Source organism: Corvus hawaiiensis, chromosome Z (genome assembly GCF_020740725.1).
Source record: "Corvus hawaiiensis isolate bCorHaw1 chromosome Z, bCorHaw1.pri.cur, whole genome shotgun sequence".
Lineage (NCBI taxonomy): Eukaryota > Metazoa > Chordata > Aves > Passeriformes > Corvidae > Corvus > Corvus hawaiiensis.
The window spans coordinates 47,276,860-47,294,362 of NC_063255.1; the positions used below are offsets into that span (position 1 = coordinate 47,276,860).

The following is a 17,503-nucleotide window of genomic DNA, read 5'->3' on the forward strand; positions in this document are numbered from 1 at the left end:
GAAAATGCCCAGTCAAGTAATTGCTGTAATTTGGGGTGGTGGTTTGTTTTTTGTTTGTTGACTTTTTGGGGTTTTTTTCTCCTTTTGGTATACTTAATGTATCACAGGACTCTCAAGAGTGGTTGTGGGGGCAGGGGATGGCTATGTGCCTTTTTATCAGGTAATTTGTGAATTTCCCTTACTGCCACCTCATTTTTCTTTTGTGTACACAAATATGTCATTGACTCTTTTGCTTTTTCTTGCTCCTGTTTTCCCTGTTGCTGCATCATGCCCCTTATGTCATTGTTGTTTCAATAATGCAGTCCGGAAATTACACCAAAGAGAAATTAAAAGGGAAAAGTTCTATTTTTGGTAGCCTGTCTCCTATGGCTGCCACTCTGCTTGCTGCATCCCTTGGCTTTACAGTGTGGGAATTTCCAAGCAGTTGAGAGAAGTCCCAGTTCATCCAAAGGCATCAGTGACTGCTGTGTCCCAGTAATCAGCCAGTTCAGCTGCAGGCAGAGGTGGGTGAGAGTCCGCCTCTGGAGAAGAGTTTTCCAGCCCTAGCTCCTGGGGGAGATGGCTGTGCATCTCTGCAGGTGCTTATTGCCACAGACTCTCAAGCTTTGTAGCTTGAAGTCAGCTTCCAATTTTGCTGCTGCCCAAGGGGCAGGTGAAACAACCCACTCAAGGAGGGCCCCGTGGGCATGGCAGTGCTGCTAGCCAGAGGCACAAGAAGCTCTTGGACCAGGACATGGTGGAAGCAGGCTGCCAGCTCCAAGGACAATGCTTGCAGTCCCAGCTGCAGGAAGTGCTTGGAGGATATTGGGCAGTCTCAAAAATGCTATCTTAAATGATCTCATTTTGTACTGGTTTAATGAATCATAACAGGCAGAATAACAATCTGTTCTAAGAAGATTTATGGTCATTACTTTAAAAAGTAAATTAATGATTAATTTGGAAAAGCAATGTTAAAACCTCCATCTGTTGGACTCTTCGTTGATTCAGGTGACATTTACTCAATGCCATGGCTCAAGAGTCTTTTTTTTCACTCTGTTTGGTTGTGCAATAATTTTTGGCTTGTATTTTGATTAAAGGAAGAAAGACCCAATATCTAACAGGGAAAGGAGTGGGGAATTGCCTGCTAGAATGATTTGCTCTAGAAAATTTCATTTTCATCAGAGAATTTGTTTTTTTGTTAGACCAAAGGACTCTTAGCCAGCTGTAAATTATGTGTGTTGTTCCAACAGTTGTCTTTTTTTCCTTTTCCCCAGATTAGCTGAAAAAGGTGTCTAGGTTCTTCAGGTTTTATGGACAACTGGGACAATTTTTTTTCAGCAAACCCTGAAATATTTTCAGAGGATGGAAATTCCAGACAGCCTTACTGAAAACCCCAAAGGATAAGCCTGTGACCAGTTTAAGCAACAAATGCAACCAAAGAAATGGCCACATTTTGCTTCACCCAGGAAGCCTTGTGTCTCCCACCAGAATTACAAGGAGAGATAAATTACTTGTTTCATTCAAGCTTCAGTGTGGGACGTGGGGTCTGGTGCAAAGGAATTAAATTGGAGTGCAGAGGTATGTTACAGTCAGTGTGCTCAAGACACTGCAGATATGCTCAACTCCTACTGGAAGCGTATTTTTGCTCTACACTTGATTGCATATACAGACTGCTTGGCTTATTCAGCCAACACTGTTCAGGCCTAGACAGATAATGAACTGTGCTAAATGTTACTAGTGATCTCATGAATTACATCTATATTTCCAGGCTATTCTGTGTGGTCACTCACATTAAATCTACTTTTTAGAACTAGTTCAAGTGGAAGGATATTTTTCCATGTCAGTAATTGCAAAGCAGTAAGTGCTAAAGTAAGAGTTTAGCTCAGGCTCCAAAATATTTACCACTGAAAAGCAATTTTCACAAATCCCATATTCATTTGATGCCACAAAGTCTTCAAAATTCCTATTATCTAGTAATTTTTCAGAGGGCTCTATTCTTATATTACTGATATTTATAGGGACATTTGCATCTGTTTTAAAACACGTTAATGCAGCATAAATGTAATGGAGCCTTAAGAGAGTGGCCCTTGACATTTAAGAAAAATGTACCTACAGAATCAGAGACTGTCTTAATAACAAAAATGCAATGGTGTAGCCTGCTGGAAAATGAACACATTGTTTCAGGGAATTTCCCTCCAGAGTGGTCTTATCTGGAGGCCCATAGAGGCAGGGTCAGAACAGGTTTTACCAACTCTTCAATGTTTTTCAGCCTGGCCAAACCAGAGGTGTTTGATGTTTCCCTGTGGTGATGTTTTGCCTTCATGTGCAGTACTGCTGTTTCTATTTATGTTTCTTTTCCATTTAGGACAGTTACATCCCTTTTTCTTTCTGAACAGAGTTGCTGTAGGGAATTCAGTATGCTGAGGGACCTGGGCTAGGCAAGTACCAGCATTCTGGAACTTTGTCTTCAGCATTCCTTGTCTGAAAAGGTCCTTTTGACATCCTGGACTGCAATCCAATGTGGGCAAGTAAGCCCCCTTCATCTTCCTCCTCTCTAAGCCTGCTAATGAGATCTGTGATTTACAATCCCCTTCTGGCAAGGCATTTCGCCTCCAAGGTGGTAAATTGGCTCTGTAACTCCTCCTCTGGATGGTTACTTGGTGTGTGCAGATCATCTTCTTGCACACTGTGGCTTTGTGGCAGTGGCAAAGTGAGGAAACATGACTAAGAACTGTAAAGTGCGTGGGTCTGAGCCTGGATGGAGCTGCAGCCCCATCACAGCCCCAGGGAGAGGGAGAGCTGATTGAAAACACTGGGGAGAAGCATCTGTCTTAGTGATGGCCGATTTTCCTTTGGAAAATACTTCATCATAAGTGACCAAAGCATTGCCACAGGGATGTGGCATCCTAGTCAAGGGCAGTTGTCTTGGATCCAGAGCCACTGATGGTGGAAGCTAATGCCTGGACAATGTAAAAAGCCACTTAGCAGCCTTGTTTTGTGGCTCTGAGAAACAACATCAAGGTTGTTTGGGAACTCACAGGGCTGGTGCCAGTGTCTGTGGCACAACAGGTGGTAAGTGCACCATCACTGTAATAAAATACAGGCCCATGCCCTTATAGGTGCACCTGGAGGTGCCTCAGGCACCGAGACCTCTGGGCCAGCAGTCTGGCACTTGGGAGTTGCAGCACCATCAGACATGTTGGGATCATCTATGGAGACATCTGCTCTCCTCTGCTTCTCCTGGGAGGAAAAGGACGCACAGGCCACAGGCATTGGGAGCACATGGGTGCCTTTTGCCCCGTGCCTTGAGGCCTCACCTGCTGCTACTCATGAGCAAAGTCCAGGGTGGTGTGCAGGCCATGAAAAAGCTGGAGAGGGGATTTGCTCTATGGAGAGACCTCATGGGGTCCACTGCCGGGAAGCATGGTGGGGAGGGGTGACCCCCCACAAGGGTAGGGAGACCTGCCAGCCCTCCTTTGGTAAAGGCTGGCACTCTCTGCCGCTTCACCACCACTTTGAGAACAACACAGGAGAGCAGCAAGGGGCTGGGAATGGCAGCACTGTCCAGTTGTCCTTCAGGACGGTCGCTGGCTGACCAAGCAGCACCAGACACCTACACATTTCCTTGCTTGTACTGCCAGTCATCATGGTTTTCTCTATTTTTCTCCATTCAGAATTTTCTGCTTACCTTCTTGGAGTCTCCTGTGGGCCTATTCCCTGCTGAAAACAAAAATACACCATTCTTTGACAGATGCTTTTTGCTGAGTTGACTTTTTTCCCTTCAGCTTGAGGAACTTGGGCAATTAATAGTTCTGACAGCTAACTGTATGCCTTAACATTAATCCTCTCCATGGAAGCAGGAAAAAAGGCTTCTTGCAGTACCTGATGTCTGCCTGATCCGCTGGACCACAGAACAAATCCTGCCGTTGCTCTTAGATAAGCCCCATATAATCCTTGCACTAAACAAAATTTTTAGTTTGTGTGCCCATCCTCCTTTTCATTTATATTCATGTCTTTTTAAAAATTGTTGCCAAGGTATATATGTGTTTGGAACAGAAGCACTGCAAAGTTTAAGAGTGTGCAGGCAGCAATGGCCTTGACAAATGGAATGAAATAAACTATCCTAGCACTACAGCTTAAGCAATCCTATGTTGTATAAAAGTGGATAGTCTGGAAAAATGAAACAGCTATAGCAAAAGCATGATTATTAAAAGATTTCGCTACTGAATGAACTACAAACATTAATGTATAAAAACTTGATTCAAACCCAAAAACTGCTTTCCTCATCCTAAGTGCTCTCCAAAGCCATTTCGAAATAATTTTGCTGGTCTACTTTTTTTTTGTTTGGGTCTGGAAGACTTTTGGCAATGGTGAATTGGTACCAAAAAGCCTACAAAAACATTTAAATAACAATGTTTGCAAAAAACATTAAGGGTGAATAAAATCTTTGTCGAATTTGACTTGGGATTTATAAATTTGGAGAGGATCTGGGTGGTAAGTGTCAACATGAATTAGAGGAAGATAATAAACAGAGCATAATGTAAAGAATAATACGGCAGAATAAAGGAGGAGAAAGAAATAGTAAATCACCTATCCTTAGGAGTGAAGGGAGGAAAGGGAAGGGAAGGGAAGGGAAGGGAAGGGAAGGGAAGGGAAGGGAAGGGAAGGGAAGGGAAGGGAAGGGAAGGGAAGGGAAGGGAAGGGAAGGGAAGGGAAGGGAAGGGAAGGGAAGGGAAGGGAAGGGAAGGGAAGGGAAGGGAAGGGAAGGGAAGGGAAGGGAAGGGAAGGGAAGGAAAGGAAAGGAAAGGAAAGGAAAGGAAAGGAAAGGAAAGGAAAGGAAAGGGGAAAGGAGAGTGCTGATTTTTCTGGTCTGATTGGACCTTAGCTAAGTAACTCAGCCCTAGCCAGGTACAATTAGAAGAAATGTTTATCTCTCCATAACCTGAGACTCGGCAAGAAGTAAGAAGAGTAGCTGGCAGAGGACATCAGGACAGTGGAGACAAAAGGGAAGAATCCACCCCATTTTCCTGGCTGAGAGGTGGAAACCATCAAAAGCATCATAAATGCATAAAGATACAGGCTCTGCATTTATGCTTTCCGTAAGGCATAGTGCTTTTTCAGGAGAGGGGTAAAATATATTTCAGGGAAGGTAAAATATTTCTTTATATCTTCTGGAGACACCTTTGCCTGGTGTCACATGACAGATCTCAAGTTAGCTCTTTGCCTGGTTAAATTTCTGTTTTTCAGGCACATGAAGATAATGCTGAAGCCATCACCTGCAGTAAGCCCTCAGTGATATCCCAGATATTCAGAGATCCCAGAGCAAGCAGATGGTAACTCACTCCTCACAACCTCTGTCTGTTTACTCTCCTGGGCTGGGTCCTGGGCACAGAAATTGGCTATGGTTTTAGTCATTTTGAGGTTTAAATTTTCGATGCTATTTTATTCAGAACATCCTGTCATTTGTCACAGTCGTTCATCAAAAAGAAAAAGCAAAAACCAAAAAGTGGCATACACAACCCAAAAGCTGCAGGTACTGCCGCACACTCAGTGACATTTCTAAGCCTTACCACCCTTTCATCCATATGGGAGCTCTTCAAGTGGGGGGTGTTTACTCAGCCTCTGCAGCTCAGAAATTAAAACCATAGGAAACTCAATAACAAGCTCTCCTTGGTTACAGAGCACCATCTGATCCTCTGTGGGCTACTCGCAAGCCCCTCAGCACAGGTGGTGGTGGCTGCAGAGCCCACCCAGAGGTGGTTTTGGGCTACAAGGTTGCGGGGCAGTGCCTATCACTGTCTCACTGCAAACAGACTCCAATGCCAGATGAGGATTTCCAGACAACTTGTGCAACAAGGCACAGCAAATAATATGGATAATCCTGTTTATAACATGTGCTGCAGCCACACCTGGCTAATTATCCAGCTTGTTTTGAGCTGGCAGGGTGGAGAGGTCCCTGGGACAGAAGGGAAAGGCACCAGCATCCTCCATGAGGGTGGCTGGGAGGCTGTGGGGGAGCATGTCCCTACCCATTTTGATTCAGGGCACCAGTGAAAAAATGGCATCAGTGGTGTAATCTTCAGACAAGAGAGCAGAATTGTGGCTGGGCGGCCAAGCTGCAGTCCTGGTGCTGGAGAAGCCTTACTCGGAAAGCAGCAAATGCTGCTGAGGCTCTGCTACCCATGCAGAGGTGTCACCTCCACTCAAAACACAGGGAAGATGTGTCTGGAGTTCCCCAGGCCCACAGCTCTGCATCAAAGTGCTCCAGGAGAAAGCTCCAGGCTCTGGAGAAAGCTCATTTAGACGGTGCATACTGCTTTGGAGAATGTTAACTAGCACCCTCCCAGGCAGCTAGTGAATGAACAGCCTTGGCAGATTCTCTGTGTTCTTAGGGCTCCAGTACATGTATAAAAAGACATTGAAAAAGACATTTAAGGGACTTAAATGCTGCATTTCTTCTCCTTTCTTTGAAGGATCCTGTTGCATCTGCAGGAAATTTTGGAGTTGAAGAGGGGCGTTGGGTAAAGGGCCCTAGGGAAGCAAGAAAGTCCAGGCAGCTTTCCAGCAATATTGCTGCTGCTAACTTTTTTACAGGCTGCATTTCTTCAGTGTCTAACAAGCACAGATAAATATAAATACACATACATGCACAAATGTAAATTTTAAACTGTGTGGCAAGACAGTGGCTGTTACTGGTGTTTGCTATTTCCTTGCCGTTTCATTCCAGCATTCTGGAATATTCAAGGCTTTGCTGAACTAAAGCTTTGCTTTTACGCCCCATTGTGCTGAAGTGGTTGAGAGCAGCACTGCTTCTTCCCACTATCACCTCTGCATTTCTGGGCAATGGTTTCAAAGCTCCTGCTTAAACAGAATGTGGGCAATCAGGAGACATCTCCCAGCCACTTTACCCATTTCAGCATGGCTTTGTACCTTGGTCAGCAGCCGAGAACCAGTGATGCTCTTGAAAGGAGGACTGCGAGCTACACTCACCTCCTGACAGACTGCTAACACGAGTCATTGCAGGACCTGAGACACTCTTGTTTGCTGAAGACCAACAGGACACAGTTGAGGGTTGTGTCAAGTGCACGCTCTTCCCTCCAGAGGACCGTGCTGTTCTTGCTCTGCTGCAGGTGAGGCTGCTTTCCTGCCACAGGGCCAGGGCCTTGTGTGGGTGATGTGGGATCACACCTCTGTCTTGGGGTGACTTTGTGATGTGTATCCCCTATCGCTGCCCCATGCCCAGAAATTCATTTTGTGCCTTCCTGTGCCTTTAAACTGAGCCTGAGAGGGGGGAGGAAAACCCGAGCAAAACTTCTTCAAAACAGTTTGCAGCTTGTTCAAGGTCACACAGAGGCAGAGACTTTTTTTTCAGCTGTGGCAGGAGAGCGAGAGTGGGGAAGGCACCCGGCTTGCTTTCGGCCAGTTTTTCAGCTCCTTTCTCTTTCTCCAGAGAGAGAGAGAGAGTTGAATGTTTGTTTTTCCTGGGACTTTGGTTTTTCCTTTTTTCCTCTGCTGGACTGTTTCAACATCAGAATACATCGGGAGGAATTTCCACCGAGGCCTTGGCCCTGGAGGTGGGCCCACCACCCCGTCCCAGCTCCAAGGAGGGGGAGAGAGAGATCTACGGAAGGACTCTGAAATTTTCCCAGGTTTCTCTCAGCAGAGCAAGAGGTTTTATTATTTAGCATCATTATCCTTTTCCTGTGTGGTTGTTAAATAAATAGTTTTTATCTCTTCCACTTTCCTTCGAGGAAAATTTATTTTTTCCCGAACCTGGGGGGGGAGGGAGGGTTGTAGCCTGCCTTCTATCAGAGGATGTATTTCTAGATTTGGCCAAACCGGAAGAGCCTCTCACTGCCATGTATGATGCACTTCCACACCCCCACTTTCCAAGGGTAAGTAGCTGTCATTTTCAGGGATTTTAAGTTGGCGGTCACCTCCAAGATGCCAGTGGGAACTATTAGCAGCTAGCAAGTCATGCCTGGCCATGAGCTTTAAGGCACCCTCTGCAAGGACACATAACCAGGGCAGCCTCGGGCAAAGCAGGAAGATGCCTGGAGAACAAACTGAGCTCCTGACATTTTAAAATCACACTGATTTAATATTTCTATACAGGAAGGGAACAAGAGATTAAGCAAGATTTGAAAAACAAAGCCCGCTGGGGTACTAAAATGCTGTTTTGATCCTTTAGTGTTTGAGCATCTTGATAATAAATTCCTTGGAAACACTCTGCAAAGCTTAGACAGACTGTACTGACATACCTTTTAATTTATAAACTCAAAGAGTTCTCATGTCAATAAATTATGAGGTTCATGAACAATGATATCATTCAGCTATTTCCTAATTCCCTTCTGCTGAAGACTGACCCAGCAAACAGTGCCCAAGAAGGACAGCTGAGCTGAATCTTGTCCTGTACCACAGCAGTCCAGTCCTGGCAGCAGGTAAGACTCATGCTGTAACTGGAAGAGGTTTTTATGTGGTTTCCAGAGAGTTTAAGTAAATACGCTTTTTGCCATATACTTTCCACATCTGCTCAAACATTGCCTGATCATGCTTTCAGCTGGCTTCAGAAATGGCTCCCTCCATGAAAAATTCCCATCAAGAACATCTTCCCCTATTTATCTTTCTGTTTTCCATTGTTTATACCACTCTGTTCTGACCTGCCTTACTAATCCTCACTTTCTTTATACATCAAATCCACAACTTGAAACTAACTTCTTCTTTGAAAACCACCCTCTGCACCACATGCAAGCTCTGTCTGCCTTCCGTTCAGCAATTGTTTTCCTCAAACACAGCATTAAATAAAAGCTGAAATCATGCCCTTTCGGCATGAGTAATGCAACCCTGAGAGGTTTTTGTTTCACATGGCTCTCCCCTAACATTCTTTCAAGTCAGCCCCACTAATATATTCACATCCAATATAGTATATTGGCACAAGCTCAGTCCATGAGCTTCCAGCTGAGTTTAGTGCTGTGTAGCCCTCAAAGAGCAAGGTCCTTAGAGGTATATAGGTATCCAAGTGCTTTGGTACATTTGAATTTAGTCCATTTAAGGTTTATCTCATGGTTCTCAGTTTATCCATCTTCCATGGGATAGATAATGGGATGATTTGGCAAAGAAGTATAAATCCAGTGAAATACCTGGAGAGGAAACGGGCCTGGGAGGGAGTCTGTCTGGAAGCTGATGGGGCTTTGCAGTGGTGGTCAGTGAGGAGGCTCAGTGGAGGGAAGGTGAGACACATCTGTGCCCGTGGAAACCATCTAGTCTTGGTGCCCAAAACCAGCCATGTTTTGGGTGTCAGTACCATCATGTGGTAACCAGAAGGGAACAGCAGAAGGCAAGGAGAGGGCACGGAACAGGAAAGAGTAATACTGTGAAACTCTGGGTCCACCTTGGGCTGGTGCTGTACCCCATGCTCCTAGAAGCAAACAAGCCTTCTCAGAGAGTGAGCAAGTGCCTTACTTTAGCATCTTCCTCCTTTCACTCCAATTAAATAGGGCTGAATACTTCCTGCCACCTCCACACACTGTGGGGGTTACAAAGCTGTCCAGCAAGTCAATTCTCTTTGTGCATCTGGAAACTCCACCTTTCTCCATGGAGATAACGCCTTGCAAAGACCTCTTTCCTCTTTTCTAATGATTGCAACACTTTTGAACAGTGCAACATTGTTGCCTGAAACACTTTGGAAGCCTGATGTGAGTCCTGGGGAGAGCTGTTTCACCAAGGTTATTTCAATATCCGCGTGTTTTTGCTAACATTTTCCTGGTTTCTTATATTTCAGTTACAGCTTGAGGACTTGATGCTCATATTCATATGAGGCCGAGAGAGTTCAGGTTTCTCACGTACTACAAGAGGAAGAAGTACTTGTGGGGGTCATTGGTACATAAGCATCCTGGCTCACTCGGAGCCACAGCCTCTTGTTGTCAGTGTCACCCCAGTGCGGATAGCATGGCCCTGGTCTGTCTGCTGCAGTATGAAATCCTCCCCATTTTGTGAAGCAGTTTCCAGCCTCCTGCTCCTGCCCCCTGCTCTCTGAATCCGCCTCAGCCAGCAACAGTCCCCACAGCAGGAGTTCAGTGCAGTAGGGCCCCCTGCCAAGTGTTCTGTGTGTCCAGCCACGCTCCTGCAACAAGCTGCCTGCCAAGGCAACACCGAGCCTGTGATTACTTCCAGGACCTCCTATAGGAAGGGGCATGACCAGGGCCCTGGGTATGCATGCTGAGCACATCAGCTTTTTCTGGGTCCCCATCCCAACTGTCTCCCCACGGGAAGCTTGTGAGATGTGGCAAGGCTCTCTCCCTGATCCTTCTCTGGCCGCAGGAGGGCTTCCTGTGAAAGGGGTGCTACCGCAGTGAGGCACCCATCACCATGTCCCTCCCACGTACTGGCTGCTCCCAGCATCTGGCTTCCAGGGGCCATCCTTGGACTTACCACGGTCAGTGCAATCCGCCCTGCAGATGTCACTGCTGCCACACAAATCCCCACCATGCAAAGCTCCCCATGCCGTCCGCAGCAACAGAGAATGCGACAAGGGAGCTTTGCACATTTTTCTTCCTTCATCGATTTTTCTTGCCACTGCTCCCACACTCTAGATTGGAACAAGGCCTGAATAATTTCCAGCTCCTGGTGGCACACCACCCTCAATTCACCGCAGGGCTGACACATGCCTGGAACGGAGCAGGAGCTCTCACACTGCTTGCCATGTTTTGTTTACTGCAAAAGCTCTCTTCCCGAAGACCCCATTGATAAAGTAGTGGGTTAAGATGCCAATTAGTCAGTGCTCAGCCAGAGCTAGCAGCAGACCATGAGGTTTGGATGGTATTCTGGTTATTTTTCTGCTGCTGCTTAGGTTGTTTGTTGTCTAGTATTTTTGTTTTGCTTGTGTCCCCCCCCATGCTATTGCTTAAGTGACAGGATAGCCCTTGGCCCTCAGTCTTGAGTCATGTGAAAAACTGGGATGCTGGTCAGCCTTTGACCTGGGAAAGAGTGGAGGGCTGGACACACACACTGCTCATAGTTTCCGGCACTGCCCACCTCAGTCAGTTCAGCAACTAGAACATAACTGAAAGTCTTTAGTGCTTAAAGTTCATGCTTATATTTGTAGTTCTGGCCCAACCTAGCCGTGTCCCTCCAGCCTGCTACAGCTTGTGGTGCTCTGACTTGGTTTCCTTACACTACAGATTCCTGTTTGTAAGGTGTTCTAATCTCCTGTGCCCACTCTCAACTGGAAACACTGTATTGAATGCTCTCTCTCCTTTTAATGCGGTTTCATCAAACCTGTCTCTGCAGAGGAGATCCTTTGCCTCTCCATTTGCTTTCCCATTGTGCTGGGGCCTCTTAAAGCCACCTGAAACTAAATGAGGTACAGTATCTTCACCTATGGGGCTACGGCAGAAATTATTGATAAAATGCTATTTTATAGTACTCACCTACATGGTAAAAAACACTCTCAAGTTTGATACATGCCATTTCAACTATGCAGTGGGGTGACAGGGACTTTAAATGTCCTCAATGTGTTATGAAAGAGGTAACAACAGCTGATAACAGCAGAACTGCAAAATTCCCGACCTGCTGCCACCCACTGGTGTAATTGAATTACTTTTCAATGTCTAAATGTTCCCTTGCAAGAGTCCAGTTTTCACTTTTAATTCACATAAAATCCAAAGATGATGCCTAGGAGTTCCTTTTCCCACTGTGTGCCACTAAGTCCAATATATCATCCTTCCTGGCACAGAGCAAGGCAAGGCAGAGGAAGACAGAAAGCCTCTCCTGTGTTGAGAAGACAGCAACACTTTTTTTTTTTTTGCAAAGACTGGAATTGATGGATAAATTTTCAAGCTTGTTCTCTAGCCCATTTCTTGACTTCCAGTAGTATTTCCTAACTGGAAAGTAAACCCACATCTCATTTTCTCCATAGGTAGTTCTTACACTATCTGCACAAGCAGAGGAGGGCTGGTGTTATGGAGAGCACTAAAGGCAGCACTTGTCCCTCGCCACTCCCACCAAAATCACCAGTGTCCTCTGCTGCTTCCCATGCGAGGGTTGCAATTAAATACCTGACTATTCCCAGCACAGGGAGGGGCAGAGGCTGGCATGAAGCTGGCTAGATCCCAACAAGTCCCTGTGGCCCTTCTGAGGTGCACCCAGCACTCCAGCACCTCCCAGCTCTCGCAGGGAAAAGTTGGCACCAGCTTCCTAACAGGGGTGAGGGATGGGATCTCCCCCAGTCCGGCTGTCCATGAAGGGGGAGTGAGGGGCAATGGGCAAGCAGCTGGTTGCTGCAGCCAGGTGTGTGATAAATGGACACATTTGAAAGGGTGTGCTCTGCCAGGCAGGACTGTGGGGTTCCTGAAGGTGTGGAGGAAGCAAGGAAAGAAAGGTCATGAGATTCATCATAAAGCAGATTTGGCCTCTGCCAACCTCCATAAGCATGATAATGGGAAAGAAATATGCAGGGATGCTCTTGTTCCCGCAACTGACACCACTGTGTGGAGAAAGACCTCTCCCATCTCTAGACAAACAGAGCGACACCGAGTGAAGAACCACGGGAAGAGACTGACTGACTGCCATGGGAGGTGGGACACAGGGCACCCTCTTCCAGCCACATGCAGCTTTCAGGGGCACACCTTCCTGCAATAACACAAAGAAAGAGGCAGATTTATAGAAACACAACACAGGTTTCTGTTTTAATGAGAAAATAATTATATACTTGCATTGTAGGCCTCACAGTCACTATAAAACAGAAGCAGGATAACATTTAAGTGGTTAACATACAGAAAGCCAGGTATTGTTGAAACTGGTTGATAAATCATGACAAAGATGCTGCCTTTTGGTTGCCAAACATGTCAATACTACTCTGTTTTCCCTCAGAAATGTCAGTACAGAGCAAGATGAAGTCCAAATTGGCAGCTTTAAAAATAAATTTTTCAGAAAACCTGCACTGTAACCCCAAACCAATTATAATCACAAATGCTAATGCTTAACTATTTCTCAATACACAGTTTCATTAAAACCAGTCTTTGCCACGGGAAAGGATCTGAGCATTTCTTTTGTGGAGACAAAGTTAACTCTGCAATAGTGCTCTTTTGTTGCATTTGATATAGTCATATATAGATAGATATGTATTACTGGCATATACTTATAAACACCTAAGCTTGGTAGCATGCAAATGAAATAACAGAGGCAAGTAAACTGCATCTCACTCTTGTTACCACAGCACTGAATGTGCTGCTGACTATAAGTGTCCATAATTTCTGGAAGAGAAAAACTCTGCTGGGTGAAAAGTCTGTCTGTCCTGCACTGAAATACTTTTGTGGCAGGGGCTGAAAGCAAATGTTTCTATCACAGAGAACAAAGCATGAAAATGTGTTATGATGGGTCGTTATTGTCACTGGCTTCCAGTGAGGAAGCTGGAGGGAAAAACAGGCCTACAGGCTAAAGGAAATAAAGATGCAAGTTCCTGGGAAGGCAGTCCAGGGCCGACCCAGCTTTCAGGAGCAAATACTGGGGGAAACTCTGAAGAGTGCCATTTAATGCAAGACTACCACACCCCAAGTACAGAGGCCATCTCCTCTTCTCAGAAAACTTGTTTTTCCTAGTCTCTCTTAAGCTCTCCCCAAAGGCCAGGAATCTTCTTGACACAGATGCGTGGAGCTCACAGCTGCAGCTACATGACATATGGTCTCACTAGTGCTGCACTGGTGCTGGTGCTTTTCCCACAGTCGAACGGTAACAACCCCCCTAGAGACATGAATCACAGTTCACCTTGACTACCATGCCAGAAAAACAGGTCCACTTCATCAGATATGTAATTCCTTCACAGGCATGGAGCCTCCCCATGGTGCCTCCTTGAGATAAGCTCGCTGCCCTCATCACAGTGAGCTCTCGGTTCAGCAGGGTTTTCTCCAGTTCAATAGCACTTCTGGAGAAACTTGACAGAACTGAGTCAATGGGTATATATAAATGTATGTTTACAATTCCCTGAAAATAAGCCTCAAAACTGTAAGTGTCCATGGACAGAAATCACATGCTGGAGGAACTGAAGGGTGGTGGTAGTGAGTAATTTGGTTGCAAGCTCTGTGTTTGTTTAAGAAAAGCACCAGAAGTATGTTCACAGTATCGGTACTCATTTTAAATGAGCTTACTGTTTCAGGATAAAACAGCACAGCAGGTCATGAAACCAAGGAAAGGCTTAGGGAGGACATAGTATCCTGGCTGATGATTTTTTTAAAAGATGTCAAAATAAAAATTGATTATAAAAAAGACGGAATATTTTTTATAGAAAAAAGGCTTGGTGTCTTTTTCCTGTCACCTCCCAAACTTGTTGGTTTCTAGTCCAGAAATTATGGTTCTCAGCTGTAAAATACTCCTACTGTATTGCTTGGTGATAAGAAAGAGTAAACCCGCAGCCTCTATACTACATACAAATACAAAGCACAAGAATAAATACCACATTTCTTTTCCTAATCGTCAGCTTACAAAACTGGTCAATACTTTGCAATTGTGACTCATGCAAATACCATGTTGGGTCAAATTTTAATATCACAAATACTGCATTAACTCAGTGCCTTATTTTTATATCCCCTTTCGGAAAAAAAAAAAAAATAGCACTCACCCCTATAGCTGGTAAACAGCTGTGGAGAAAATATTCAGTACACGCACTGCCATACACTTTCTGGTATGCCAGCCTCATGCACTCACCCTCACACACACACACACACGCACACACATCCACACTAATCCTTCACTGCTGATCCCAAGCCTAAGCAATAACTAAAGGCTCTATGGTTTGCTTGTAGCGCTGAAAACACTGGCTGAATGGCTAAAATAATATTTTCTTCCCTTGTCTGCTCTTCCTCGCTCATTCCTTCCAACTCATTATGCCCTTTAGCTTTTTTGTTGCCTGGAAACGTGAAGACTTCCACAAAGCACTCTACTTCAAAGCCTTTTTACGTTGTATAAATATAGTTGAAGACATAACTACCTTTCTTCTTTATTTCATACCTCTTTCTAGGCCAGAGTCTGGCTTAGTTCATTTATTGCCTCATTTAAAAATTAAATGTCTTTTTTTTGTATCCCTTTCCCACTACCTTTCTACTTCAAATTATCCATCTTCAAAGATTTTACACATATGCCATTCTTTTCCCTCCCCACCATCAAAAAATAGTTGTCATCCGCTAAATACAGATTTTCTACTTAGAAACTTTGTTGCGTAAATATGCTCCGAGAACCTGGAGTTCAGGTGATATTGCAAGCATATAGGATCCTAAAGCTAAGGTAATCCATTTGGCTTAGCTCTCATCCCCATCTATTCCACTCCTAAATTGTGATGGCTTGTGTTTGCAACACAAGGACTGTTTGACTGAGTTTGCTGGATTGTACATTTGCAGTAACTGCCTCCCTGTTTGTTGGGTTTTTCTTGTTTTAAACAGGTAAATTACTAGGAAGGGGAGCAGAACCCACGCTCCCCTAACAACCAACCCAATCCCAAACCCAACCCTTCAGTCTCCTCAAAGAAATAGAACAGAGGGCAGTATCTTTGTGTTTCGTGGCTGGATAAGAGTACGCCGAATTAACGCCAACGGTCTTGGTGCAGCGGCTGTGGGACGTGAAGGAACTGCAGAAGGTTCTGACAGGAGCTGCTGGGGGACCGTGATCCCAGGGGCAAGGCAGGGCTGGCAATTCAGTCAGTGAGAAACACAAGTGTGAGCCCTGGCTGCAGACTCCTCCACGACTGACATCCTGCCACATGCCTGCAGCCTATCTGGTCCGTGAGCAAAACCACCCCCTTGTGCTCACCCCCAAGGGCTCCCACCCCCTGCACCCTCTCCGTTGCATTATTTCAGAGGGGAGATGGAGGGAAGAAGAAGGGGCTATTTTCTAGGTGTGTTTTCCTGTAGTTTTAGGATTGCCAGGAGCTGGATCATTTCTGTGTCTATGTGCATTGAGTTTGTTGTGTATTTAATAAATATTGGACTAAAATGCTGCTGCTTTCATGGTGGGTTTTTGTATTTGCTTTTTTTTTTTCTTTCTTCCTTTCTCTTTTTTTTGGTTCTGGCATGCCTGGTTGCTGTCTTCACACTGCAGTGTGGTTATTTGTCCTCCTCTCGGTTGGCATAAATGCCGGCTTCCCAGCGCAGTGCCAGAGCACTCTTCCTGCGGTTCACCCTGGTTGCCTCGAGGACCTGGTCAGGAGAGAAAAGGAAAGCACAGGATGTCACTCAGCTGATCCTGCCCTCGGGGTGTCTCGCACTGTGCACCCAGGCAGGCAGAGACCAGCCAGGTGGGGAGGGACCAGCCAGGCCAGCCCTCCCCATGGGGCTCCAGTGCCGCACCCTGTGCAGAACAAGAAGACTCATGCGATGAAGCACTCACTGATGTGAAAGTGGGGGGACGGCACACAGGAGCAAAGCCACACCACGGGAGGACAGAAGTGGTAGGAGTTGTCTGGCAGCATCCACCTCTCTCCAGGGGAGCCCCAGCTGACCTCTACCAGCCCAGCGGCAATTGCCCCATCCCAGGGTTTTGGCCCTCTCTGTAGGGGCAGCTGCATACCCTCAGTACCAGGAGCCAGCAGCCACCCTGCAGCTTTGTCCAGAGGCTGCTCTGGAGCTGTGCATGAAGCCCAGGGAGCAGAGAGCCACCTATTGCAGCACATCACCCTCTCAGGCAGGACTAGTCAGAGCCGGCCCCCAGCCCTGGCCCCTGCATCTTCTTGTGGTCTTTGGGTTGCAGCTACTGCGCGCAGTTATCGAAGTGTTCCACTACACGTATGTGTAGAGCGCAACCACTCTACACATACGGGAAACGAGACTTATACAAGGAAGGCCTGCAAAGCCTGGTTCAACATGGGCCCGACACATTTAAATGTATTTCATATACACATCATACACACAGCTATATGCACACACTGTGTACGTACTTGTACACATGTACATAAACAATTAACTAAAAATGTAGGAAACCATTTTAAGACCTGTTTTGAGAAAGTCAAAAAGAAAATGAGACAACACCAAAAGGCGTTACTGTGACGTGTGTCTGAGGTACTCCTCAGCAAATAATGCATGGCTGTGGGTGTTTTCCACACAGCAGAGTGAGATATAAAGGGGTCTGGAGCCTTCTTACAGAAGCACATGACAATGTTATTTTCTGACCAACACTGAACAAACAGCTCCACAATGAAACTACAGAGTTGGCAATGTCAACTGCCATCAGTGTGTTTTAACCATCCCTCCCAGAGAAGCAAACTGAAAATTTTTATGTCAGTTAAAAAAAATCCTACAACAAATACATCACTCTTCACTGAAACAATGCTGGCCATCCCTGGTTCGTAATGCTTCCTGCAAGCCACTCTGCACACTCCCTAACTGCAGAAGAGTAGCTGACCTTTTGAGATAGGATGGTGCTATTTTACTCTTCTGTGAAGAAAGTCAGATGCAGTGAGGACTTAAGCCTTGACTAGAATAAAAATAAATAATTTAAGACTAAAGAAATTCTTCTTTCAGCTTGTGACAAGCTGTGGTCG

General features: G+C 45.6%; 2 protein-coding genes across 12 annotated transcripts in view; one reads left to right on the forward strand and one right to left on the reverse strand.

Moving 5' to 3' along the window:
- SNX30 (sorting nexin family member 30) overlaps positions 1-7,222 on the forward strand; it is a 67,885-nt gene extending 60,663 nt beyond the window's left edge. Inside the window, exons 8-9 of the mRNA XM_048291139.1 lie at positions 5,227-5,312; positions 6,453-7,222. Coding sequence (XP_048147096.1) covers positions 5,227-5,312; positions 6,453-6,504 — 138 coding nt within the window. The 3' untranslated portion in view covers positions 6,505-7,222. The remainder of the gene's footprint in view (positions 1-5,226; positions 5,313-6,452) is intronic.
- A 6,735-nt stretch (positions 7,223-13,957) lies between these two features.
- PALM2AKAP2 (PALM2 and AKAP2 fusion) overlaps positions 13,958-17,503 on the reverse strand; it is a 271,083-nt gene continuing 267,537 nt past the window's right edge. For all 11 annotated transcript variants that reach the window (XM_048292519.1, XM_048292521.1, XM_048292524.1 and 8 more), the window contains one exon: positions 13,958-16,163. In XM_048292519.1, coding sequence (XP_048148476.1) covers positions 16,071-16,163 — 93 coding nt within the window. In that variant the 3' untranslated portion in view covers positions 13,958-16,070. The remainder of the gene's footprint in view (positions 16,164-17,503) is intronic.